General features: G+C 40.4%; 1 protein-coding gene across 2 annotated transcripts in view; it reads left to right on the forward strand.

Moving 5' to 3' along the window:
* MEIS1 (Meis homeobox 1) overlaps window positions 1-27,848 on the forward strand; it is a 137,637-nt gene that overhangs the window by 92,908 nt on the left and 16,881 nt on the right. For both annotated transcript variants that reach the window (XM_042981565.1, XM_042981564.1), the window contains exon 9: window positions 20,784-20,860. In XM_042981565.1, coding sequence (XP_042837499.1) covers window positions 20,784-20,860 — 77 coding nt within the window. The remainder of the gene's footprint in view (window positions 1-20,783; window positions 20,861-27,848) is intronic.

Below are 27,848 nucleotides of genomic sequence, written 5' to 3' on the forward strand. Positions count from 1 at the left end.
TATCCCATTTGATTTTAAAAGGTTATTAATTACGAAGGAGTTAGTTTGCATGTGATCCTACATTTAATAATTGTGCCCCATTTACAGATGGACCATTTTACAGAAGAAAATGGGATAGAAAAGGCTAAAGAGCCACCAGAGATCTTAGTGTACAATAGACTGGGAAAAAAAATTCAGAGCCCTAACTATAACCTGCTACATCTCTCTGCTTCCGTACCCTGACACTTAAATTTATGATCTGTTATTGCTCTTGAAATTGTCTGGAGTACACAGTTGACCAGATCTGATGAGAACTGAGGCAGAAGTCTGCCTGACCTCATCAAAGACATTGCTTTGCCACAGTCATTCAAAAGCGACCACAATGGCTCCATGACGCCATCAGAGCTGTGGGTTCCCTGCCATGGGTGCCACGCTAGAGCATGGGTGCCATGCTGTGGCTCTGACACCCGCACTGCAGCAAGAACAAGTGAGGGGTGGGGGTGGGTGGGGGGGTGGTGCTGGCAGAGGTATGAATGCAGGGCCTCATCTAGGAATAGGTTGTTCGGTTTGTGCAGAGATGACTGGAGCAGCTTCCATGATGTGATGACCTAACCCTATCACACATCAGGAAAGAGCTACTTTCAAATGTGCCTGTTCTTTTTCCCCACTGTGAACAATGGCTAAACTTTAGGTCATATCTACCCTCATCTTCAAGTAACAATATCAATGGGTTCATGAAAGTTTTCTCCAAGTAAGTTCAAATGCTCTCTGAGTGCCTACTATGTGCAAGGAAGCATGCACATCCCGGAGCTTTCTAAGCTGCTTGAAAGGGGCATGGATCAAGTTGGTGGTGCGGGCTATAGAAAGCACTAGAGGGAGGAGAACATGAGGAGACAGTTCAGGTAAGAAGGCTGTGTTGCGGGACTGTAAAGAAATGGACGGGCAGAAGGTATTTCAGAGATCAGTCTGGAACCTCATAAATAGAACCGTTCATAGCTGGTACGTGTGTACCCACGCCACGCTGAATGCCAGTGACGTGCCAAGGTGGGTCCTAGGAGCTGTCCGTCTTCGGTGCAATGTGTGTGGAGAATTTGCAAATAAAAAGTAATGGCTAAAAGTCAGTCTGTCTAGTATCATCGCACACCAGCTCTTCTAAACAATGCCAATGAGTCAGATACCCCTCCCTGCTGGAGCACACTGCTCCCACCCCAGCTTTACCTCAGTAGACCACTGCTAAGCACCTCCATCCTTTATCTCACTGAATTCCCACAATGACCCTCTAAAGGAGGTCCTGCTAGTCTCCTTATTTACCCGGTAAGAAAACCAAGGTTCAGGGAGATTAAACAACTTGCCTGAGGTAGCACAGTCAGAAGCGGCGGCTGGATTTGAACTCAAGCCTGTCTGACTCTCTTGGCTGTTTTCAGGACGACTCATGAGTGGACATTTGATAAGGAAGAGCATCAAGGTGACTTCTCTGTTTCATGTTGGGTAATTAAGGAACAGTGGTATCAGCAATCTGTTTGATGTCAGAAAAGAAGTCAGGAGGAGGAACTGGTTTCAGGGGAAAGGAAAGAGTTCAGCTTGGGATATGTTGCGGTTCTGGTGCCGGTGGGACACCCACATGGGCTGTATGGCCAATACTGGGAAATAGGATGGCTGGAGCTTTCTGAGTGCACAAGGCTTTGGTGTTTCCTCCACCAAAGCTAAAGGTGTGTATGGAGTCATGGATCCAGACAGTGCTAAAAGAGAGAAGGAGGTCAAAGATGGAATTTGGGTGGTGCCAGTTACAAAGGCTGTCTGGAGGAAAAAACCTAGAGGAAGAGACAGGAGCAAGCAGGGAGGTGTTCTGTCAAATGTGGAAGTGGGCCCAACTGATGTCTGGGATTCCGTCCAGCTCCAACACTTTAATATTCTAAGAAAAGGAAGAAAGGTACAATGATAAGAAGCCTAAGGGTCCCCAAGCAAATCCATCATGGCCCCCAAACCGGTTCCCTTTCCCTGCCATCCTCATCTCGGCATCACCATGAACCCAGAAGCTCCAACCAGGAACCTAAGAGTCACCCCTGAAATTGTGCTCTTCTTTCCCCTTCACAAGGAGTTGCTCACTCCCCGAGTTCTACCAATCCTCCTTCCCAAATGCTCTTCCATTCTCTCATCCCTGTCTAGGTCTGTTGCCCCTGCCTTGTCATCTCCTGCTTGCCTGTTTCCCTGATCAGCCTTCCTGCCAGTCAGTCTTTCTTATAAATAATCTCTTTTGGCCACCACAGCAATTTTTCTAAAATAAAACTTGGTCAGATCTCCCTCTCCTTAAAATCCTGTGGTATTTCTCTATGTCTTAGGATACAACATTCCTGGCATACCATTCGGGGACCCTCTGAGGTCCAGCACTGGCCCACTGAGCACCCGGGCTCCTCTCTTGCCCTTTCCATACGGGTTCCTCACACAATTGCTGCCGCCAAGCCTGAAGGCTTATATTTCCCGTCAGTGCTGAGCGGTCCTGTACTCTGTGCACCTGCACATGCTGTTCTCTCATCTGGAATGAGTCGCCTCCATGACCTTGTCTCCACTTCACACTTACTTCTGCATCCTTCACGTCTTCTTTCAACTGCCACTGCCTGGAGAAACCATTCCTGTCCTCTCCAGGAGAGAGAAAATGGCCCCTGCCACCAGAACCGCAATACCTTGGCGGTCATCTGATAGAGAGCACTTATCATGATGATTGTTTAGTTATGAGCTGCCTCCCTTTCTAGAGGTCAGGAGTTAATATTTCATCTCTGTATCTCCAGAGCCATATTGTAGATGCTTGATAATACGTGTTGACCAAATGAATGAGCAGTTTCAACATAGAGATGACCAAACCTGAGAGTTTTCTGAAGTAGAAGTACCGGGAAGAGTCCTGGTGTCAGAGTTGGGATGTTATCAGTGACTTTTGAAAATGCTGTTCCAGGCCTTTGGAGATAGAAGAAATTGTAGCATGAGGCGTGCGGGTGAAATCCCCATAGGGCAGCAAAGGTTGACCCTTTCACAGTTGCTTGAGGGATATATTAAAGGATACAGTTTGGGCAGTTTGAGGAACTGGTAACAAGAAGGGAAGGTGTTTCTTTTTTTAGCATTTCAGAACAGGGAGATTTAAATACCTTGACAGCCAGAATGGAATTCAGCTGTCTTTCGCGGAGTTGCTACTATGTTCCATGCAGTTTGTTAATGCCTATAAATTATTTACTTAGAGGACAGAGAAGGAACCTTTGGAGATAAAAGTAGAAAGGTCCTGATTAGTGGCAAGAGGAGGATCAAGAATGAGCTGGCAGTGGAAGGATGGAGCAGGGAGGGTGACAGGATGACACCTCAGAGGCAGGACTCCACAGTGAGAGTCAGCCAGGAGAGGAAGACAGAGGCAGGGAGGTTCCATAAAAAACAAGAGGGTCGTCTTGGGTGCTGTTCTCCTTTTAGCAGACCAGGAGGCAAAGCCAACTGCTGACTGTCCAGCAAGTGGGGTCGGGAGCTGGAGAAGGATGGAAGTCATTTGGAAAAAAGTAAGTGTTGGGGAGGGGGGGAAGGAAAAGAAAAAGAAAGAAGATAAAAGGACTTTGACAGTGCAGTTAAGAACGCATATAAAAATAGCACTAGTCACGACACTGTGACCAAGGACCGGCTAGACTTTTAAAAGGTACATTTCAGGGACGCCTGGGTGGCTCAGTCAGTCGAGCGTCCGACTTTGGCTCAGGTCATAATCTTGCAGTTCATGGGTTTGAGCCCCGTGTCAGGCTCTGTGCTGACAGCTGGGAACCTGGAGCCTGGAGCCTGCTTCAGATTCTGTCTCCCTCTCTCTCTGTCCCACCCCCGCTCGTGCTCTGTCTCTCTGTCTCTCTCTCTCTCTCTCTCTCTCTCAAAAATAGATAAACATTAAAAAAAATTTTAAAGGTACATTTCATAGTCAACCTGTTTTCGCATGTTCAAACAAAGACAAAATAAAGAATTTTTAGTGGTTTTCCGCAAGAAACATGACTACATTTTCCATTGCTTAAAAACTATTATCAGGAGAGGAAATTCACTGAGCCCCAATCTGAACTACTTAAGTTTGTACTATCATATGTAGGTTGGTGAACTTGAGATTGTAGTAAAGGTTTTATCTCAGTTTTGGAGGAAGTTATCATGCAATTACTGTACATTATCTTTCAGTGCTGGTTGTATGAGAAGTTTGCAAACTTGTTATTGATAACCTTTGAATGCGAGTTCAATGAAAACCATGCAAATGCAGCTGTCTGCTAAGATAATTTCTTTTCCTTACTGAAATATATGAGAGAAAAGGGGGAATTGTAATTTAACTACAACAAATCAACACGGTATTTTAAAATATTTGAGCAACTGTAAAGGTTAACAAGTGAAAAGATTTCAGGTATGCTTCCTAAGTCATTCCTCTGCCAGAGCCCTCGTTTTTAACAGTGGGAAAGAGGGCTGGCTGGCTTGAACAGGTTCCTTTAGCTTTATGAGTTGAAGTTGAATTGATCTTGACACCACTCTAGAAAAGCCTACGATTGTCATTTTGGTTTGATGGTAAGTGATATACACCTGGCTTCATGAAATAAAAAGGCACCCCACACCTAATGAACAGCTCATGGTGATACATAAAGAACAGTTGACTCAGTGTGATGGGCAAGTCACAAGGTGACTCATTTGAAGTCTTGCTGTTTAAATAGTAAGGACTACTGACATGCAAACGTGCTAAAAAGAAAGAGAAAGATAGAGAAAGATAGATAGGTAGATAGATAGATAGATAGATAGCTCAGCGATCTTTCAAATATGTTTTAAGGAAGAGAACTAAAAATAAGTCTTCTATTCAGTACTGCAAGGCAATGTCATGGCAATGTTGGAAAGCCAACTCCCAGTGGCTGGTTTATTGCGGGCATTTCTGCCCTTGTCTTTGGGATTACCAGAGTGCCATGCGCGCAGTTACACAATGCATAAAGACGAGGGTCATTTCTAGGACAGATAATTGAACATTAATACTCGCTGACATTGTCGAAGGAATGATATGTCAACCTGACAGGGCCTATGTGCTTACATCTGCTGATTGGCTGCAGACGAAGGCTCTGTGTGTCAGGATCAGACCCCAGGCCTGACTGCAGCAGGGCCAAGGATGATGCAGCCATTAATCTCAAGCTGCCATCTTGGGCCAAGAGAGCGTCTGTAAAATCACTCCACATCCTGTGTGTGGCTGGCAAGTTGCATCTGCTGTATTCTAGAGTTTCAAGGTATGGCTCCCAGTAAAAAAAACACCACTGCTGACTCTGGGTTTGCATCATCTCACCAGAATTTGTAGTGCGCCAAATGTCTCCTTTCACTTTTCTTTCTTCCTTTCCCCCTTCCTTCTTTCCTCCCTCCCTCCCTCCTTACCTCCCTCTCTTTCTCCCTTCCTCCCTCCCTCCTTTCCTCCCTCACTTCCTTCTTTCCTTCCTTCCTTCCTTCCTTCCTTCCAAAACTAGCTATACATTCTGAATAAATGGGGAAGTTTTAGTGGCTGACAGGAAGGTTCTGAGGTGGTGAGTCTTTTGTTCCTATGGGAATTGGTTTTGATGAGTTTCTGGTTTCCTGATTCACCATAGATATGCAGTGTAATGAAGAAATCAAACAAGAATTAAACTGAAGTTCCTTGCTGTGATTTATTTTTTTGATTCTCAACAAAATATTAAACCCTGTAGGCAGATTTCTGAACAGAGGGAAAAAAGGTCTATGTAATTATTTTCTTATCCTTGAAATCACATGAGCAGCACTTTCCTGCCTCATTTATAATAAATCTTTAGTGAGTTAATCCCATCGCTCCAGTAATTCCACAGCTAACACTTTACTGAACATGTATCCATTCTGAGAAAAGAAACATGGAACAGTCAAGGGGCCTCTGACACTCCAATTGTGCCTTCTTAAGGTTGGGGTCCTCTGGTAGTGGTTACTCAGCGTAGGTCTCCACTGCAGAGAATGTTATAAAATGGGGCTCCTGAGAGCAGCCATTATCACATATTGGTTAACATCACAGATCTTTAAAATCCCAGTTGCACTGGAGCCATGAAAAAAAAAGCTTTCATCTGTAAAATCTAGTTTCCCTTTGTTATTAAAAGAAATGAAGCCATTAAACAAAATATATGCATATAATAGTCAAGTTCATCATTTGGCATCAGCAAAACGATGGAATTTTGCATTTTCAGAAATCAGGGCTGCCATCTTAGATGTAAGGTGCAGACCCCAATGTGCTGGTGGTTTCTGAAACTCTATGCCTTATTACATATTTTCCTCTCTTTCCTTTGCTTATTTATATACTTCTATGCCCCCCCTTAAATAAAAAGAAGAATTCTGTTTAAAAAGGCTAAAAAAAAAAAAAAAAAAGACAGCATTCCATGCCTCCCCCCCCTCCCAATACTGTGACCAAATTAATTGTAACTATTGATGAGCTCATATTATGAATGAGCTGGAATCGAAATAATTTCCAAAAACTTTATTTCCAAAGGTTTGTTTTTAATTACAGCGGCATTCGGTTGGCATGCAAGGGCGAATTCTCACTCTTGATCTATCCTAGCTGTAGCCCAGGCCAAAAGATTCTCTGCTCCCTTTTCTCGAGAGCACACTTTTCTGCCAAATGTGGCACTCATCCCCTGCCAAGGAAGGTGGGCAGATTGCCACTTCTGACTTCCAGCCACCAAAAGACAAAGGCTCTCAACATCCCTAAGTCCAGGGAGCCAGAATGGGCCTCACACCTTGAAGGTTCCGGATTATTGATTTTTTTTCTCTATAGACTTTATAATATGGGATATTTTCACAGTGCCCCAGTCAGTCCCCAAGGGTGATTTAGGCACTTACAGGAGTGTGTGAACCCTTGAAGGCCACTGGAGGGTCATTTAAGTGTCCTTACTCATCTGTCTGAGGCCTGAGCACATCTACACTGTCAGCCTTGCATCCTGTATCTTGCTTTTTCAGTGTTTTCTTTTTTACACTCTTTTAGTAAGAACAGAGTATTATTTATTTACTTCAGTGAAGCTCAAATAAACCCAGGAGGGGTAATAGCTGAGTATAAAACATCTGATGGGGAAAACATAACCTCCTTTCCTTTTAGCAGAACCAGCTATATGAAGGTGCGAATTAAAAATGCAGGGCCTCTTTAAAAATTATGAAGAATTTCTGGATGGTGATAGCAGCACATTAAACCAGGTGTGAGGCCCTTCTAGGTAGGGGGCCTTGTGCGTGACTGCCTCTGAGGCTGGCCCTGCCTGTAGATATTTTAGAATTTGTGAATTTGTCCAAATTAAGAGAATTGCAGGAAAACGTTAAAATCTAAGTTAAACCCTAGAGAAAGAAACAAAAAGAAGAAGAAGAAAAAAAAAAGAGCCTGATTTAGCACTAGGGGAAACAAACTACTAGAATTAGTGAGGCCAATCTTCTTCCCTACAAATTGAGAAGTGTATATATTTTATGCATGTTTACATAGATTAGCCCAACCTGTAGGGTCATCTCAGATTCAGCCACTGTTGACCCAGCACTAGATACGTGCTAAGCACTCTGCTGAGCAATTTGACGTATGTTGTCTCATCTGACTGCCACTAGCTTTGTCATGGTCATTTGACCAACAAGGAAGCTGAGGCTCCGAGGACTGAGCCTCATGCTTTGATCAAGCTCACACAGTTAGTGTGGGTTCCAGGACTTAACTTGCAGTTTTTTAACTAAATCAGTACACCTAACTGCACCTCTTGAAACCAATAGCTCTTAAAATGTTTTCCATTAGATTTGCCTTTTGTCAGGGTGTAACCATATCACTGAAGCATAAAGGGACCTAATGACCACTCTCCTGTGCTCCATGGGTTCCACATGGGTCTAAGTTCTCTTAGAAAGTAACTGAGGAAGAGGGAAATGAGGCCTCATGTGTATGTAATTAGCAACCTATGTCACACGTGAAATGACAGAGAAAGACACAATAAATAAAACAAAACTGGGGCGCCTGGGTGGCTCAGTGGGTTAAGCGTCTGACTTCGGTTCAGGTCATGATCTCACAGTTCAGGAATTCAAGCCCCACATCGGGCTCTGTGCAGACAGCGCAGAGCCTGCTCTCCCTCTCTCTTTCTGCCCCTCTCTCTCTTGAATGAATAAACTTTAAATGAATAAATAAACTTCAAAAAGAAATAACTTGAAACAACTATCTAGTTGTTTCAAAGAGGAACAAACTACCCAGTCAGTGGGTAAGGGAGTTTCTTTTCCAAAAGTCTGTTCTAGAAGGGGCAAACGCCATTATGTAAGCCTTTTTTTTTTTTTTTTTTTTTTTTTTTTTAGCATAACCAGTTAGATTACTTCTATATGTTTTGTTAGAAATGATGACAGCCAATTTGAAAGGTGTTCTCCTTGGTCTGGCTTTAGCTTGAGTTCTTTGTTTCCTCATGGGTCAAGAACAGTGCCCATTTACACATTAAAACAGGCTGGGTCCACTAACTCACAGTAGGTTTCTGACAGATGTGGTTGCAGCTTTCTATTTTATCATTAACAAGGTAAACTCTGAGCTTCAGTAGAGTGTAAAGACAACTAGATTGAAATATTGGAGGCCCGGGCTCCCGGTCCAAGAGCCACAACTTCCTGGCCACATCACCTGCCATGCGTCCACTCTGAGTTTTGTTTTTTCTCACATAGCATGGAGGCAACATTATCTGTCCTTCCAACCTTTGCCAGTAATTGCAAGGCTCAAATCTGATAAAATATAATAAAAGCTCTTTGAAAATGTAAAGTGTTGTACAAACATAAGGGATATAAGGGACCACCCAAACTCCAAATCCTAAAAAAAAAGAATAAAAACCCCAAACTGTCCTTCGAGTTAACTTCCATTGAATACCTTTATTTCTGCCAATTTTGTCTTGTAATCTTGCCAACGACAGGTCCAGCTCTTTCTCCCACTGACCTAAGATGTTCCATGAACATCTGTGAGATGTGTGAGCACCTCCTCCCTCACTGAAACACGCCCTCAGTGTGCCAGCATTTCCCTGCCCAGTTAGATTGGACAACTGAGCAAGCATACTGGGACCTGCCCAAATTTTGACTAAGATTCCTCCCTCTTCTATAATCTACTGTGGAGACAGACAGGGAATTCACATCAGCAAATGCTTTGGGAAGTTAAAAAGGGTTTGCTTAAGAAGGTTCATAAAGATAAAGGTAATCTTATTACTAAAACAATTTAAAGTTTTTAGTTGTTTTTTTTTTTTTCTTAAGGGGAAATTCTCTTCAGTTTGATTGCAAGATAAGGGTTTTGTTGTTAACCAAGATAAAGTATAGTGCTGAATAATCTCTTAAATTAAAAATTGAAGTGTATGTTACAGAGAATAGAGATAATTAAATAGCTTAGACTACAATAGGTGAAGGGAAAAGAGTTCTCATGAAAATTAGCTTAGTAAAGGTAAATTGCATTTGAATCTTAACTTCAGATCTGGGTGCTCTGCTATTTGGCATATGTTGAATTGATAATGCCTGTGTGTTAAAGAATTCTGATTGTTTCTTTTGCCTCTCTCACAGCTTATAAAAATGCAAGCAGACCCACCTAATGAATATTAATAGGAATGATGTCTAGATAACACATAAACCCCCTGGATCTGTGGACTTTGGATGGAGTAGTCAGAGAGGATTTCTGTGGCTTTATTTAATACCAAATTTACATACTTTTAAAGAATAAACATCATCTTAATATTTTAATATCAATATTCCAAAGTGGAGATTTTCGTGAAATAAAAAGCTTAATTTTCCTTCCCTCAACATTATATTCACCAAGGTCTACATTTTAAGAGACAGGAAACTGTTAGCTAAAAAAGAAATTAACTTAATCCCCCTTCATTAAGTTCCAGTCTTTTTTTTGTTACTTAGAGACAAGTAATAATTATACCGGCAGCAATGCAAAGCATGTTTTACACTTTTGTTATACAAAAGGACTGCAGTTGTTAAGGTGACAGCAAAAGAAAATGAGAACATTGACAAATACTGATATATTTTTGTCTTGAATCCTCTCTGACTCTTGAAAGTAGATTTCACTCAGGTGTCTGAACGGCATTTTAATTCATTAACAGCACAAATTACACATGTGATTTTAGAAAATGTCAATCAACTAGCTAAACAATATTTTCCCGGCTAAGGTTATAAACACAGCAGCTAAGTGGGTGGAAGAGATCTAAAATGACTATACATCTCGGTTCTTTTAGAAAGCATAAAAGGTGGGTATTTTGTTTTCAAGCTGGTAGTTTTTTTTGTTTTTTGTTTTGGATGGAACTTGTAGCAAGTATACAGTAAATCTCAGCAGCGGGTATTATTTAAAGCACATGTGCTCTCTCTCTCTTTCTCTGTCTCCCTCCCTCTCTCTCTTTGACATTTGAAAAGACTTTTTAAATTTTAGCTTTACAAAAGTGGGGGGGGGGAATCATTAAAATGTAGTTTGTGCCATTAGATTCCATTATTTGTCATCTTTATGGCTGTTCTATAGTTTTCATTGCACCTTTAATGGTAAGCTTGGTCAGGAGAGGTGAGCGGGAATGTGCACGTACTTGGCTGCGGTGCTGCTGACAGTGTCTGCTAGCTGGGCTTCAATCCACGTCCCTGTAGATTTTAATGTCCCCACAGACTGCTGGCAGCCTGCTTCCAGCTGTGGCAGGCATGATGCAGTGAATTGCTTTTGAATGTTCTTTACTCAAATAGGCAGTAATTACAAGCTTAAAGAGGTTTAGTGGTCCAGTAAACTACATAATCACCCCTGAATTAGCCGGGGCTCATCAGTCCCAGCCCAGCAAGCTCGAGTCTGCTGTTTGTATGCAGCCATGATCACATAGCAACCTGATCAGCAGGTGTGGAACAGCCAGAGTCCCCCATAAACACAACTGTCTACTGGGGACAATGATCTCTAATGAGATGAGGCTACACCATCACTGTCATTTAAGTGGGAAAATTAGCACTAGAGAATGAGTACCAGTTCCAGGGGTCTTTAGTCATATGGGGAGCAGCACGGAATCTTCATTGCTCTCTCCCTATCTCTAGTACTCTCTCTCAAAAATCTTCTCACCAGATATACCAGTTTTGCTTCTACCTTATGGATATTTTATTCTTCATACAAGGATTTTTTTCTGAATATTTAATGCTGGACAGGGCATCTGTAAAAGCAAATTATAATTACTGTTAACAGACTCATTCCAAAATGGTATCATTGTGTTTCATCTTCCTTTTCTTTTCTCTTAATGGTTTCAAAACACTTACTTTTCTTTTCTTTTCCTTTCCTTTCCTTTCCTTTCCTTTCTTTTCTTTTCTCTTTTCTTTTCCTTTCTTTTCTTTTCTTTTTTCTTTTCTCTCTTCTCTTCTCTTCTCTTCTCTTCTTTTCTTTTCTTCTTCCTTAAAGTGGAAAAGTGTTCTCCAGGTTGGGGATAAATCTCTTCTTAGCTGGTATGCTCTCTGAAATGTAGAGATGAACTGTATGTACATTGGAAAAGATCCTCACTTTTTCAGAGTTTATTGTGTAAATGGGTCCTGAACTTTTTTTTTTTTCCTCACAGAAAAGTGGCCCAGTATGGTGTGTCACAGTTTTGTTTTATCTGTTATTGTGTAGTTCTCGGGGGAAGCAATCTCCTTTATCCTTTTTTCAGTCCTGTGCTGAGCTCCCAGAGGATGGAGAACTTGAATTTCATTGCATTGCAGTTGGAGAGTGGGAAGGGAACTTTTGTAACAAATAAGCCTGACAACAGCATAGAGTGGATTCTGAAGAAACTTTGAGGGAAATTATAGCTAAGAAAGACTAATAAGATAACACAATAATTAGGAGCCTGGGCTACTGAACTAGACTGCTTAGGGTTCCATCCAAATTACAAGTAACAGACTCCATGCCTCAGTTTCCTCATCTGCAACATAAAGGAAAAACATTTCATCGGCTTGTTATATGGATTAGATGAGTGAATACTTGTAAAGCACTGAGAACATTGCCTGGCACAGAGTAAGCATTATATAAATGTCAGTTAAATAAAGTAAATAAAACCTGTACTGGTTTGAGATTTGTAGAGCTGAGTGAGAAGGATGCATATTTGTGGAAATAAGGCTGTTAGTTTTCCGATATTTACCCAAAGCCATCTACTTATAAGTGCTAGTTGAGGCATTTGGGGTATCCCTAACTTCAATAGCACTCATTCATTCATACAACAAATACATATTGCGCACACAGAACAAGGCTAGTTGCATTGTGAATGAGAATAGCATTTGTGTGTTTTTATTAGTAATCTACTGAAATGCAATGGTTCCAAATGTAATTTTACTCGTACTCGATTAAGAATCAAATAAGAAATGAAACTAATTGGCAAAAGACCCCACAAACTTCCAAACCGACACAACGATTTACTTCAAAGCAGACAGTTTAACGGATATTGTAGTGTAGTCGTCTGGAATAGTCGGCATTTGTTTCTATGACCCTTAAGAGCATTCTCACGTATGACCACCCTTATTCCTGTATTTATAAGCAATGTTACAAGTACAAATACAGTGAGAGATGTATTAGTTCCACTGAGTTTTGTGTCTCATAGCAAAATCTAGAAACCGAGTCATAGAAGTAAAAGACACACCTTAAAAGAATAGCTTACACATAAAATGAGTAGGAATCATCATATATATTCATGATTAACCCATGAGGGGTGAGTGGGATGGCTCCACCCATCATTTTAAATACAAAATAGTTCGGAAGCGAGTCTTCCCACCAACTTTCAAATCCCAGCTCTATGGCTCACCAGCTGTGTGAACTTGAGAAAGTTATTGGTCCATTCTGTGTCCAAGTCTCCTCATCTGTAAAATGAATGTAATAGTTGCACCTACCTCATAAGGTTTTGTGAGATTACATGCCTTAATACATGTAAAACATTTGGAACAACGCCTGATACATCCTCACTCCTTAATTCATGTAACCATTACTACGACTACTTTTAACTAATACTACTAAGCTACTATTAATAAAGTCCCTTTGGATGGGTGCTGTGGACAGATGCTGATGGAGAGAAAATGTGGGGGAAGGTTCTGGGGAATTACCTTTCACCCATGGCTCCAACTCTGCCCCTTGATGTTTGCCTCCAAGGCAGAAGCAATGGGGATGCGGATGGGGGTTGTGGCAAGGAGAACAGCAACACTCTCCCAGATCATGGCTGTTAAAATGCGGAGAAACATTCAGTCACTGCTCACCACAGCTAAGAGCTTGGTTCATGCTCCATTATATAAGATGTGTGTGTGTGTGTGTGTGTGTGTGTGTGTGTGTGTGTGTGTGTGTTAATGTAGCTTAAAAAGGGGAATGGAGATTGGGAAAGAAACATCTGTGGGAGCACAGCCAAGTGCAGAAACTCAGGGGAGGGAAGACCTGGCCCCAGGACTAAGTGGCTGAGAGCTGTCGTGCATGTTTTTTGACCTAGCCGGGCCTCAGCTTCCTCACCTGTGAAATGGAGCTAAGCATAGTCCCTACTCATAGGGGCCACCAGGAGTACATGAGATAATACATGTAATGTGTTTGTCTGACTGACAAACAGTAAGAGTTCAAATGAGCTGTGATTTAAAATGATTTGAAGAGGTCACAAAAGTGAAGCATGACTTTTCCCCTCCATCCCCACCCCCAGGCCCCTACAGCTCCCACTCTGTTTTTCTTATTGGCCTTTTCATGTTTCCTTTTATAGCCGTGGTCTTCTACTAAGAGAATCAATATTCAGGGAGTTCATTAATAATCATAACTGTTCAAAATAATTTTAGCACTCTTCATGAATTTTAATACTTTTAGGAGGAGGGTATAAGTAATTGCTAATTTACAGTCTAAATTTTATGCTTTAATGCATATACTTAAAAAGACTCCTGTAACACATACATAGCTAATAAAGAATAGATCTAAAACATTGTCATTATTATAGAATTGCAAGCAACTTAAAGAAAATGTCCAATGTGAAAGACTGTGAAATCCCTTAGTATAAGTATTTGTCTTTTTTTTTTTTTTTTGGTATTTGTCTTTTTTGTTTAGTGTTTTTATTTTATATTTATAAGAAATTAAAAGGTCAGAAGAGATGAAACAAGCAAGGTATTGTAGTCTTAGGCCCTTACAACGGACTGTGAAACCATGGTGTCACTTCTGTGAATCATAAAAGATAGTCTCATTAGTGCAAAAGTAAAGACTGCTATGAAATATTACCCAGTGTTCAACTTTTCCTTCCACGCTTCTGTCATTTTCATGGGATAAGATCAAGTTTAGAAATCCCTACCTGACTTCCCTACTTGCATAACTCCCCCAGCAACTTCATATAACTGCTGCTAGATAGACGAGAAATCGGAGGGGTTGTCTGGAAAATGGCTTGACTAGGCTTCAGAGAAAGCAAGCGCTGGGAATCGATGGACCACATTTAATCCGAGAACCAGGCAATCTAGGAGCGCTGGTGGAGAATTAAAAAGCAGGTCGAAGTCCTGCGACTTCCCTGATGATGCTCCAAACGTTCTTGGCTTCTTCGCCAGTACTGCCAGAGCCTCTTCTTTTGATTCCAGCCCGAGCTAGCATGCAGGACTCAACTGCTATGCATGCAGAGGCTGTGTTCTTCCACTGCACGCTGCCCTGCTTTTGTAATGCAAATGGGAGGCACAAAGTGTCTCTTTGATAATGTGCAGTCAAAAGACAAAAAAGCATTCACTGAAACAGTAAAACTAATTCATAAAGCTGAAAGACAATAGGGAAGCATTATGGATTTTTTTAAAGGAAAAAAGTATCCTGGATCAATGTAATTGTCACAGTGTAAGCTATTCATAGTCAATGCATAAGGGGAAAATGGCTGCAAGTTTACGTAAAGTGGGAGAAGTTTTTACAGGCAAAAAATTATATTAAACAAATATAAATACATTCGGTTAGCAAGTTTCTGCTTATCTCCTGAGAGGTCAAAGATATAGCTAGTTATTTTAATTTAGAACCACAATATTCCCTTAGTGTCAAAAACTCAGTAGAAGTTTTAAAAGAACACGGAGATCTAATGGTTAAAAGCCATAGGGTGGATTTTTTTTTTTTTCTTTAAAGGGAGTATCTCTCCATCACATACCAGAGTTTAGCTCAAGGTCAACTTATATTAATGCATTAAACTTAGCTGTGGAGGAGGCAAAGGGCTGGAGGAAGAAGGATAAAAGAAGTTCCGAAATTGTTCTTCCAACATATTCAGCCAAGCAACAGAACATTGCCTTGATAAGGGATATATTGGACAGTTGCCATAATTCCTCCTGTTAGATCAGCTCCCACGGTACCTATTCCCATACCTTTTAAAGTATAGCATGTAACATTTTGCTTGAAAATTGCTTCCACCTCTATTGCTTTGTTATAGCTGTTTTGCAGTTTCGGGATAGAGGCAGTTCTGTGTCACAAGAAATTACTAATCTGAGGTTTGAGAAGGGGCAGCGTAGCCTTCCATTATCTCACCAGTGAGCTCTGTACAGGATTATTTTCAAATTTTCTGCTGCCATTACAATGTGCTGTTAGAGTGGGCAAGGCAGGCAGGGAGGGAACGTTATTGAAACTTGGTTACCAGGGTAGATAAGATAAAGTTCATCACTGTCTTGGCATCCACATTTGCAGTCAAGGGTGGAAAATTTGATGAAAGGAGTACATTTGGTCAAGGATGTCGTTAAGATATAAGACTGGACATTTTCCATCTGTGTACTGAAGAGTTTTTTCTTTTGCCATCGATACTCATCTGAAACGGTCTGCTTGATTGTTTAAGTAAATAAGTTTTCTTCCAACGTTCTGTAAACTTGTAAATACCAGATAACCAGTGTCAGAACCCCCCTCCCATCCCAACCTCAAGAAACAAAATTGGAGTTGTGCAGACGTAACTTTCTTTTTAGCAAGTTGCCATTTTCTTTCTGTCGCTTTCTATTCTTTGGGGCTGATAAAATGACAGTTCAGACTTCACTTTTATGTAAGCTATTTTTAGATTTTCGTCAGACATTCTTTAACCATTTCTATGACACAGGACACATACTCCAGGGATCACTTCATTCTTTGATGGGGTTATTAAGCAATCACTGCTATACTAGGTCATCATCAGAAGTCGCACTTCAGATCCAGAAACACAGGAAGAGTGACACACGGGTTCTATGTCAGCAAGAGACTTACCCTGGAGAGAAGTCAGGGCATTGATTGCTGAAATACGGATGATCATTTTGTGAGTTGTCCCCCACTACCCCCAAGCCACGTCTTTTCCCACTGAGTCCAGCACCTCTTCTCTCCCCCGCGAAGCCAGCCCAATACACGTGTGCAGGTTTAATGCTGGAAGGGAGGGTCAGCTTCACCCTTACATAATCACTCTTTTATGGCTTTCACTCATTCCTGAGGTGTTAATGCAGATCAAATGGGAAACACTCGAGAAGGAACCCTTGTAGCTACTGCCCTGCCTCGCTCTCCCGTCTCAATCGTTAATTCTTATTGTAAGATCTAAAGGTAATTTTGTTTGCTCTCTTAATGCGTTGCAGTTCTCCCAGTGGCCCTTGCATATCCTTTCTCAAATTCCCATCTTGATCAATTGTTTGCAAATAATTAAGCTTTTAAGAGATAATGGCATGAGGCTAATGTACACAACAAAGGAAAGGTCTCCTGTCACTACCTATTGGACTGTGGTCAAATTTGCTTTGATATCCCAAAGTGATTAGGCTGATTGGTGCGTCTGGCCAAGTGCAACCCATCTTCCCTTCACAAGAACCTACTGATCTTTCTTAAACTAGTGTCCTTGCCGTTAATAGCAAAGGTGTTCAGGAGAAAGGCAAGGGGTGACCTAGGCTCTTGGTTGCAATGGTTTGGAATGAATTTCCCATTTTCTTCCTAGAATGTCCTCCTCTTTATCTCTTTTGTAAGCTGATGTCTACCTTTGCCCATCTTACGATCCTGTGGGCATAACACAACAGGATTTTGAATGTTTTACAGGAGCCTTGCTCCTGGCATGTTGGGTTTTTGTCAAGTCATTTTTTTTCAAGTCTACAAAGGAATAACTCATACTGTCCAAAAAAGCTTATGTAAGAAAGATGCATAGGATTTAAGACATTTAAAGATACTGGGTTTCAGTTAAAAGCTTACTCCTTTGTGAATTTTTGGCTGACTGTGGATTAGCTACCTGAAGTCATGGCTTTCATGTGATTCTAGCAATTATGGATTTTTTTTCTTCAGGGAATTAAAAGTTTGTGGGACACCCAGTCGAGGAACTATGAAAAAAAGAAAAAAATTCTATCTCCCTACCATAGACAAGGGCTTAGGGAATTTTGTTGACACCTTTTTTCCCCCTTAACAATGACCAGATTATTGTGGCATTTAATTTCATCCAGGCTCATTCACTTCTATTTAAAAAAAATATATCCTGAATGACTGAAAATTGTTTAATGGAGATGGAGTGCTGGGTCTCCATAGCTTGAGGCTGCCTAGCAATTATGCTGCATGAAATTAGACACAGTTTGTTCCAATTACTTAAAATCAGATCACATGAAAAGTGACAGAGGAAAAAAAGAACTTTCTCGTTTCATGATATTTAAATTATGAAATCAGAAACTGCATGATGTGAAGAAACAACCTAAATTTGTGCTGAAATTTTGAGGGCCATCGATTGCTCTTTGAAGCTGTAATGATTCAGGTAATTTTAATGATCCAGAGAGAATTTTCCTGACACCACCTGCATAAATAAAATGTGAGTTCCATTTGCTTTGTAAGAATGGTGTAAAACTTACTCACAAACAGGCATGCAAAAATACTCTTGAAAACACAGCACAAATAAATGACTGTGACAATTCTCAATTTCCAAAGTAACTAAAGGTAAATGGCATAAATATTAATTTTTATCCAGTTCTGGTCATAATATTAAGTCACAACTAACGAGGCAGGGCAAAAGGTATTGCCATCCAGCTACAGTGAATAGAGATTGTTGACATATTTATTAATTCTACTGAAAGTCGCTGGAAGAGATTTCCACAGGACCCAAACAACTGTAAGCAAATTACAGAAGATGTTATAGATTGGAAACGACTTGTGTACATGGGTCTATACTTTTAGATGGCAAATAGTGCCCAACAGCTGGATGCTAAAATTTGCATATTTCAAAATCAGGCTTATAATCTGTAAGAATTGCCAGCCTGGGTAACTTTTAACTGTTACGGGTCTTTAAACTCCAGAAGACAAAATTGAAGATTAGAAAAGTTGTCCCTTGTTTAAAATCTCATAGCTAGTGAGCGGCAGCATAAATTTATACACTCTACAGGGTCATGTATGCCTATAACAGTTTCTCAACTAATGTAGACATAGAAATTCTATATATCAAACCTTAAATCAGTGTCTATTCACTGGATAAGAGGTTCATACGGTTTGTATTGTGCGGCAAACTTTTATGCCACAGGAGCCATATTTTAAACCTTAGGGTAGAGGATTCCTTTAACTCAGTATCCAGTCATGAGATTTTGCCTGTGATTACTGGCATTATGTTGTGTAGGGTGATTGTCACCTATGATCTTAGCCTATTTTGAAATTTATATACTGTTATTTGAAAAGAGTGGGTTGATATCACCGTTAGGAACGAAGTCAGGAAAGTAGCGTTGTGGATCTCAAGTTGGATTGTTTACACCTCCTGTGGGCTGTGGAAAAAAAGTTTTATTATACCTTTTGATGTTGCATCTGAGTGGACAGTATCTGTGTATCATGGCAAGACACAGCCTCCTTCTTGTTTCCCAGATACTTACTGATTTCCTGTTATGCGCTAGGCTGGGCTTTGAGGATGGTGAATGAGAAAGTCATGGACTTTGGAGTTTCTCTATGGGTGAGAAGAGGCACTCTGAAAGGAAACAAATCATCAGAACAGGTGTTTCAGAGAGTGAGGCTCTGCCATTAGGGAGAAAAGGAAAAGATCGATGTGAGGGCAGTAAGGTGGGCTGGTGGACTCTGGGTGGGTAAGGCTTGGCCTTTGAGCTGAGATGAGAAAGTGACACTGGAGCAGGAGACTGAAGGGTAGGGACTGAAGGTTGGTGTGTTGGAAGAACAGAAAGGAGGACTGTGTGGTCAGACAGAGGAGTGGAGCAGGGGCGAAGAAAAGGCCACAGAGTCTGAGAGGTGGGCAGGGCTGGGTGGTGGCGTGCCTTACAGGCCATGGTAAGCAGTCTGAAAGTTTTGGGGAGGGCATAAGAATGAAGATTACGAAAGGCATTTGCCACATCCCTCAGTCATGGTGAGGCTTAGACACTGGAAGGGAAGCAGGAAATATCACTGAGTCATGTGGCTGCTGACCATGCCTTGCCCTGGCCAGTTTCCTCACCTGTAAGACAGGACGGACCATAGATTCCATTTATGTCCCTCAAAGGGATATAATGGGGATTAATTACCATCCTGCCTGTAATATACTTGGAGCTCTTTAGAGAAAGGCACTATATTCCATGAAAGCAAAGCCTTATTCTAATTGTGTGTTTATTGATTAAGTGACAATCAAAGACAATGCTTATGGGAAAAATTGCTACATCTCTGCTCTCCACAAACGAATCCCACGTGTACAGATATAGAACATATTTAAACTTACCTATAATAGCATTAAAGTGGTCATTAACAAGACTTCTTAGCATCTAATCAGACATTATTAATGAGATTAAAACCTATGTTAATTAACATTCAATAGACCAGAATTTAGTTTCCAATGGTAGAGATAGTTAAATTGAGAGTTGAGGGTGCCCTTTTTCATTCATAAGAGAATAGAGGGTTGACTATCAGAACAATTTTTATCTGGGGAGAATTTATTGGGATGCAGTAGTTCCAAGCTAGTCAATGTGTCCATAGATGGATACCAGGTCCCAGGCTTTAGAAATGTATATTTCAGATTTAGATATAGTTCATTACTGAACAAAAAATATTTGTGCCAAAACTAATTTCAGTAGAATTCCAAACATTCTTTCAAGAGGGTATGAGTTTCATTTTATTATCTAATCCTGTAATACTTTTTTATCCACTCTAACTCATGAGGAACATGGCTGGGCTTGTTCTTAGCATGCAAAATATGCTGGTCTTTGACCTTGTATTGGCCTGTGTTCAGAATCCCAGCATGTGTTGACATTCAGATATGGAAACCAACTTTGGTTGAATGTCCTTTGTTTGCTTTTCAGAAGAGCTGCAATGATTAGTGGTTCAAAAATATCCACCCACTCTAATTTTGATATTTGCATCTGGCAATATGGTGTTTTGGAGGGAAAATGTCATGCTGACAAAGTGCTTAACTACTGGGGACCTCAGCTGAGACGGTTGGTCCAAATGGTTCAGCTTTAGAAGTCTGTGGTTCTATGAATATATTACATCAAGATGATAGGATTTTATGTCATCAAAAAGGGCTTCTCCTTATTTTAATCTTATACAGTGAAGATCATTCTAAACTTTCCGTGTTTGCGACAAATAAACCTTTAAAGGATAAACTCAGTATCAAGGTTCTGCAAGTATCCTAAGTAGCTATTTATACACTTCACTAATCTTTGTAATTGGCTTGTCTTTTACTGCCATTAATTAGATGATGTAGTATTCCATTAATAAGAGTGACACACCTCAGCATTTTTACCTTTAATTATAGACTGTATCTTCACTAGACACTGAGGCTATTGACAAAATAGCCTAAATATTGCCTGATATACACATACTATTTTTACAGAGCGTATGTGTTTCTTATTGAATCCCTAGCACCTAGCATCGCACCTGACATGTGATACGCACTACACTATCTGCCCGGGGTATATGTGCACACATCTTTCTTTTTTTTGTTGTTCTCTTGCAGCACCCTTACCCTTCTGAAGAACAGAAAAAGCAGTTGGCACAAGACACGGGACTCACCATCCTTCAAGTGAACAATTGGTAAGTAATCTGGCTTTGGGCAACCTGCAGCTCATGTTTTGCATTAACAAGACACACCCAGTTGTTGCTGTTTTCTCTGGTGGCTCCTTGATGGAAAAGTGAAAATAAATGGTTGACTGACAGGTGAGAGCACTGGCTGGCATAGGAAAAAAAAAAAAAAAAAAAAAAAAAAAACCCAAAATCCAAAAAGAAACAAAACAAGCCAAAAAAACCAACATTGCATTGCATTCCATTGCCTTTACAAATTGATGAGTTTTAGGCATAATGTAAGTTAAGTATTTAATTCGCATACACTGTGGCTCCATAAATGGCTTTTCTCATTTTAGGATAATCAATAGAAGGAGTGGCATTCGTCCTAGTTTCTGTGGAACAAGAAAATCCACCATCACATATCAGTCAGGTTTTAAATTCACTGAATAGTTAACTGCAGTTATTTTGTCAGGGCTGAGCTTTTGAGGATAGTGTCCCCTTTCCTCCTATCCTCTGTCCATGGAAAAAGAGAAATTATTTATGTTTCCACTTTGAAGCTGTTCAAAACCCGATGTGTTTCAGGGCTGTTCAATACTATTTCTAAGTAAATGTGTGAATTCCTGATTTGGGGGGAAGCTGAGATTACGTACCAAGTACTAGCCAACAATATTCTGACAATGTACTGTGGTGTGGCAACAAGGCTTTGGGAAAGTATGATTTATTACCCTTTGTGAGTGTGCTGAAAGCCAGGTTCATATAATCACCCAGAGCTAGTGTCATATTTGAAGGGTATCGAAATCCAATATCCTCTCAAACTAAGTGTATCTAATTAATTGTCCTAATATTTTTAGATTAGTGTTTATGATGGGGAAACCTTATCTTCTTTGAAGTAAAATCCAGAGAAGGCCCACAGCCTGGTTGGGGAAAAGGGAGAACTGGGGGTGCCAGTTTGCAGACAGAAGTATTTCTTTCTGTTCAGTAAGTGTCAAAGATTAATATTACAGAATCTCTGATTACATGGCCTAATCCATTTTGGTGAATAAATTTGTTCTTGATGTCCATTGCACCTACATTAACAGACCCTTCTCTGTTAGAGAGCCTGGGAGCCTTTGGGAGAGATTCCAGATATATTAAACCCCATTACAGAAAATGTAATTTCTGTCAATATAATCCCATGTATTCTTCAATTTAGTATTTTAGAGATAACAAGCTACTTACAATATATTTGCCTTTGGAGGATTAATTTACAAAGTGCACTATCTGCAAGACGCAGACAGACTCACATAAGCATTGCTTGTAAGGGTTATCAATTTCTATGACCTTACCGCAGCCTTGGGAGATCAATTTTTGCAGCCCTTTAGCCAAGTGGATAGGGAGCCAATGGAAGCCATACTATACCTAAATGTGTTGCTACGAGGGTGTCACTGCGGAGATTTTTTGTTTGCCTTGTACCTGCTATTGTATCTTCATTTTCAAGACTGTTGATACTATATATTTGAACTTAGTCTTCAGATCATCCTGGACAATGTTATAGGATAGACCATCCATTTTGCATGCACGTCTGAATTCAAATATATTTTCGAGGTTAAACTGATGATGTAATTTTAATACAATGGAGGCTGTACAAATGTATTTCCCTGGGAAATGTTCCCATCCGAGGGCCGAGGAGTGGCAGGGCGAACTCTAATCAAGGAAGGCGAAAGCGCTGCCACTCAGGTGATCTATCACACACGGCATCTCTGTTCCTCTTCAGTGTTGCTAGCAAACTCCCTCCGTAAACATTGTTACCGGTGAGCAAATTCCAATACAACTTGCTTTCCACAGGTGGACCAACTTAAGGGCTATTTCCTGTGGATGCACAGGCAGGCAGGCATTCCTGTGACACCAGACAGTATGCAATTGTCATTTTCCTAGGTTCTATACAGTGGTCATAAAGCAACTTCCTCGGTTTTGCAATTAGAAGAGGAAAAGAGGGACCTTAAAAAGGTTAAACTACTTTTCAGAGTATGTGCAGACCTACTATAAACTTCACACTGATAACTCAGTTCTGCCCAGGTACGAACATACAGATCACTTTTAGTTACGCGCAATGTAAACAAGATTCTGACCTCAGCTGGCACTGTGTACTGTGCCTGTGTTCTCTCTACTTCTGTGTGGAGTTAGAAGTGACTTTTGCTTGTACTTCGTTGTTTTGCATTTGGCAACTGTCTCAATTCTAACAGCTGGGTGGTAGAGAATTCCCCTCAAGTAAGTAAAAGTTTTAAGAGAGATTGTTTCGCCTAAGTTTGATGAATAATGACATTCCCGTGTTTGCTCTGAGTTTCTAATGGTTTATTAATTATCATCCAAGCCTTCAGCTTTTGAGGAGCTGATAATAGATTTATTTTTTTGTTTATAGGCTTTGAGTAGGAAATAGGTTGGAAGAATGGGGAAACCTAGATGATGCTGGATGAAAACCAAAGATGTCAGAGCATCTTAAACTATGGTATACTTGCAGACTAACAACAGCATAAACACTAAAGGGTTTTCATTTTCCTTTCTCATAATAAAAAATTACGCAGAGCTTTTTTGAGAGCCTGTAAACATTTTTCCTGTGTTGGATATCAAGCCCAAGTTACTTCCTTCTAGAAATCATAATTAAAAGAAAAGCGTCATTAGTATTTTAGCATTTCCCCTTCACTTCATTTAGCCACAACATTTAAAAATGTGTGTCTTCCTTCTTGGGTTTCTTAAAACTTGTTAACACACATGTACATTTTGTACGAACTATGAGTCACTGCTGGAGAGATTTAATAAAATGCTGAAGGGCAGGTTGGGTGTAGATCAGTCATAATTATTGGCAGCAACATAATGTATCGAAGCACACAATATGAAAGTGAAAAATAGAAACTCGTGTCTAGTTGTTAGCTTGTCATAGAAACCCTGGCCGATGCAGCTTTCAGTTCAGTTTTGATTGAAAAATGAGATGAGAAAAGTTTGGTGTATTGTGATGGCCCTTTCATTCCATTGCTGAACTGATCTTCTCTAATTGCCACAAGTGATACAAACTACCTGCCTTGGCTAAGGCCAAAACAGATGGAATCTGGAGGGAGGGGAGACAATAGGGAGAATGTAAATGGAAAACAACAAGACAGGTTTGATTAATTAAAAGAAAATTTGGATTACAAGAAATAACCATTGTCACTCTTATAGTTGATCTACTTGTCAGAATGAAAACAGAGAGGAGGGATCTTAAAACGGTCGCTGTTTTGCTTATAGGAACTGGGCCCAGGGACGGAATGTGAAATTTATCAGATGAGACATTGTAGGACAAGTCTACGTCAACAAATCTTTTGAGAATTGAGGCAATTATGCAAATAATTTGGGTGAAAATATTTTTACCTTCATTATCTAAGTATCTGAGGCAACTGTGTTTTTTAAAAAATTGACTTCCATAACTAATTGCCTAAACATTTCAATTCTAGCATGCCGTGATAGACTTAGACTTAAAAGCTTAGTAATTTTTGAAATATAATATGTGCCATTGACTCATGTATTCTTCTCTCTTTGCTTTCTCACTCCCAGTTATGATTTCATCCAAAAACGAGAAATAATAACATTTGGAGCTTTTGCTTTCTGTTTTTTCATTGTTGTGGTGGTTGTGAAAATTACTTCTGTGAAAACATATTAGTAATATGTCGAGCATTTTAGTCATTTAAGCAGAAACTTTTTGAATTCTGAGATGATCATTTAGGTCTTTAATTATTTAGGCAGAACTTTAAAGAAAACACACACACACACACACACACACACACACACACACACACACACACAAGGTTAATCAATACTTGGTTCTTTTTTCTCCCGAATATACCAACTTTATTTCTTAATTTGGAAATATGAGCGTAGAATGGCCGGATAAAGACTCTCTTCTGTGTCTTCACAGCAGTGTTGCAGACCTGGGGATTCCATATGATGCAGACCTGGGCCGGTGGTTGTATCTTACTTGCCCGATGCCTCAGACATACTCTGCCTCAGCAGAGTTCTAGCCTAGGGTGTATTGAATAAATTTGACAGTGTCTTTGTTTACTACTATTCATCCAGACACTTTCCCATTAAGGCCTAATGTTAAATGATTATTTCTTTATGCTCTGAGAAGGCAATATGGATTTTAGGTGCAAAATATATAGTGTATGTGAAATACAGTGTGTATGCAGAAAGAAAAATCACTCTATGTCAGTTGGGTGCGTAAAATTCCAGGAAGCATCCTAACATCTGAGGTGACACTTTACAGAACTATCACAGCTCTGTAGTTCTCAGATTTAGTACATATACCAGATTTTCCTAGTTACTTCATTTATTGCCTTCAAAACTGCAAAGCATTCAGGCATCACTTCCCATTTATTACCAGTGGGGTGGGGGGGAGGGGAAGTATGTTATCCTTAGAGATTTATGCCACTGGCGGGTAAAAATGTAAACTTATTTTTTAAAAAATAGGATCTCCCTTTTAATAAACAGATCCAACTGTTAAAGGTCAGGTTTCTTTCTGAGTTATGGTAATACTGTAGCAAATACTTTTATAAGTAATCAAAGATTCTATAAATATAGGTACCTGTGTAGATGTAAATGTTAAAACATTCACAAATTATCCTTTCAACTTCTGCGATCTAAAAATCAATAGGGGGTCATAGGGTTTCATAGAATTGCTCTGCTTTTTCTTCCAACATAATTTAATAATACATTTTACAGATGTTGTTTAAACATTAGGCACAGATTGTTTTGTCAATAAAGCTAAACAGAGGCATGACACAAAAGCAAGGAAAACAGATGTAAAAAACAGTGCACCATGCAAGAAGCACTGGGTCATTTGTTTGTTATTCAACTGCAAAATGAAAGTGCAGGGTGTATAGTGATTTTCTTTGCCTAGAAATCACCTAGGGATGGAACAACTTCACACACAAAAGGTAATTTTATTAAGCAGGTGGTTTAACTTTTTCCCTTGAGAGTTTCAGTGTAACCTACATTTAAGGTAGGCTTCCTAACTGATCAATGGAGTAACAGGTGCAATATTTTTGAAAGAAGAAGGAGAAATATAAATAGAATAAGTCTGCAGCATGTTACAGAATGGGTTGTTGTTCTCCAAGCCCCAGTTAATTGCTATGCTTTTCACCTTGAGTGTCAATTCTAATAATATTACCTTTACGGGCACTTACTGTGGGCTTAGATTATAGCAATCAGTAATACTCACTAGATAAAATACTGTCTAGTTGCTCGTAAGAAAAATATTGAAATCAGTCAAAAAATGTTTAGCTTGCATATTGCCCGAGACAGAACTGGCAAGGTGCCAGGCAGGCAGGGTATTATTAGGAAAGCTGAGCAAATAGCTCGCAGGGAAAAGAGCTGTGAATTTAGAAACCTTCAGGTATTGTCATGTCAGAGAGTCTTAGGAGTTCAACAGAGACGCTGCTTTTGTCTGCAGATTCTAAAAATTTCCAGCAAACAATCCTCTTTGAAAATGACTCTGCAGTCTGTTAAATATACTTTGTTGTAAGTTTTACACAGTAAGTTTACTCTGAGCTTCCCCACACTGTGTAAAATCCCACTGTGAGTACTGTGAAAGGTGGAAACCCCTCACCAAGTAGGTGGTGGCCCACAGAGGCACTGGGCGGAAAACCCTGCCCCTTCTCCCATGGGGCCCTGAGTCTGGGTGAGAAAAGAAAGGGGAAGGGGTGGGATGAAGGAAGGTGGATTTAAAGTCCCAATCCTCCTCAGTGTAACTGCCGTCTCTCCTCCAGCCAGCATCCAAAGACAGTTTCTGAGCTTTTCAGGACAAGGCAGGAGTGTGATGCCTTGAGAGGCCGTACGACCTGAGCAGGTACTTCAGGACAACTGAAGGCTGGGGTGCAAGTGAGTGAGTTAGGAGACTGATTTATCCATCCTAAGCCCAGTGTTTCTGAATGTCCATGGTCCCTTTCAAAGCTGTGAAACCAGTGGTTGGTGGTTGACTTTGAACATGGTATGTAGGTCAGCAGGACTTGTTGTGAGTCCTAATGAAGCCAGATTTGTTGTTTTTGGTGTCTTGGCACAATTATCCGGTCAGAGAGATGGAAAAAATCTGCCTGTGTGTCTTGCAACCTGGCAGAGCAGGACCTGACTCCCATTTGCTTGTAGACAGCGTGGGAAGTGAGGGGGCTGAGAGGCATCATGGATCAAGGGGGAAGAGCCTGGCATCCACAGGTGGGTAAGGAACAAACTGCCCTGTAAGCCTCAGGACAGCATACAGTTTATACAGGGCAGGTAAGGGGAGGGAATATGCAAGAGAAAGAACATTTTGAGCCAAAACATTTCAGCTGTCTTCCCCACTCCTCATCAATCACATACGTGTCCTTGATCAAGTCACTCCATTTTGACCGGTGACAGCTTCTGCTGCTAAAATGGACCACATTGGTGGGACCCAGTGCCTCTTCCAGGTCTACTACTTTATTTTAAAGTTTATTCATTTATTTTGAGAGAGAGAGAGTGTAGGGGAGAGGCAGAGAGAGAGAGAGGGAGAGAGAGAGAGAATCCCAAGCAGGCTCCGCACCGTCAGCGCAGAGCCTGATGTGGGGCTTGAACTAATGAACTGTGAGATCATGACCTGAGCTGAGACTGACTGAGCCACCCAGGCACACCCAGCTTTACTATTTTAGACTCCGTAGTACTGCAAACCAAAGAGAAGCAAGGTGATCGCTCTGAAACTCTGATTCCAGCTTTACACGAGGACTAGAAAAAAAAAACAACACAAAAAAACCCATGTCCTTTGATAAAGAGACAACCAGGGAAATTAATTAAAAAGTTACTACTTTTCTTCATCTTAAGTAAGCAAATCAAGCTCTGTAAAATAAAAACTGGATGAAATTAAACATTATCACAAGACATGAAAAACATGTGTGCTGTCATTTTAGGATTCATAATAAAGATAAATCAGTTGTTTTTAGCAGTGTGCTACGAGTCTATGAAGGGCATGACAGATAATAGGCTTGAAATTTCTGAAGTTATT

This window comes from Panthera tigris, chromosome A3 (genome assembly GCF_018350195.1).
Source record: "Panthera tigris isolate Pti1 chromosome A3, P.tigris_Pti1_mat1.1, whole genome shotgun sequence".
NCBI lineage: Eukaryota > Metazoa > Chordata > Mammalia > Carnivora > Felidae > Panthera > Panthera tigris.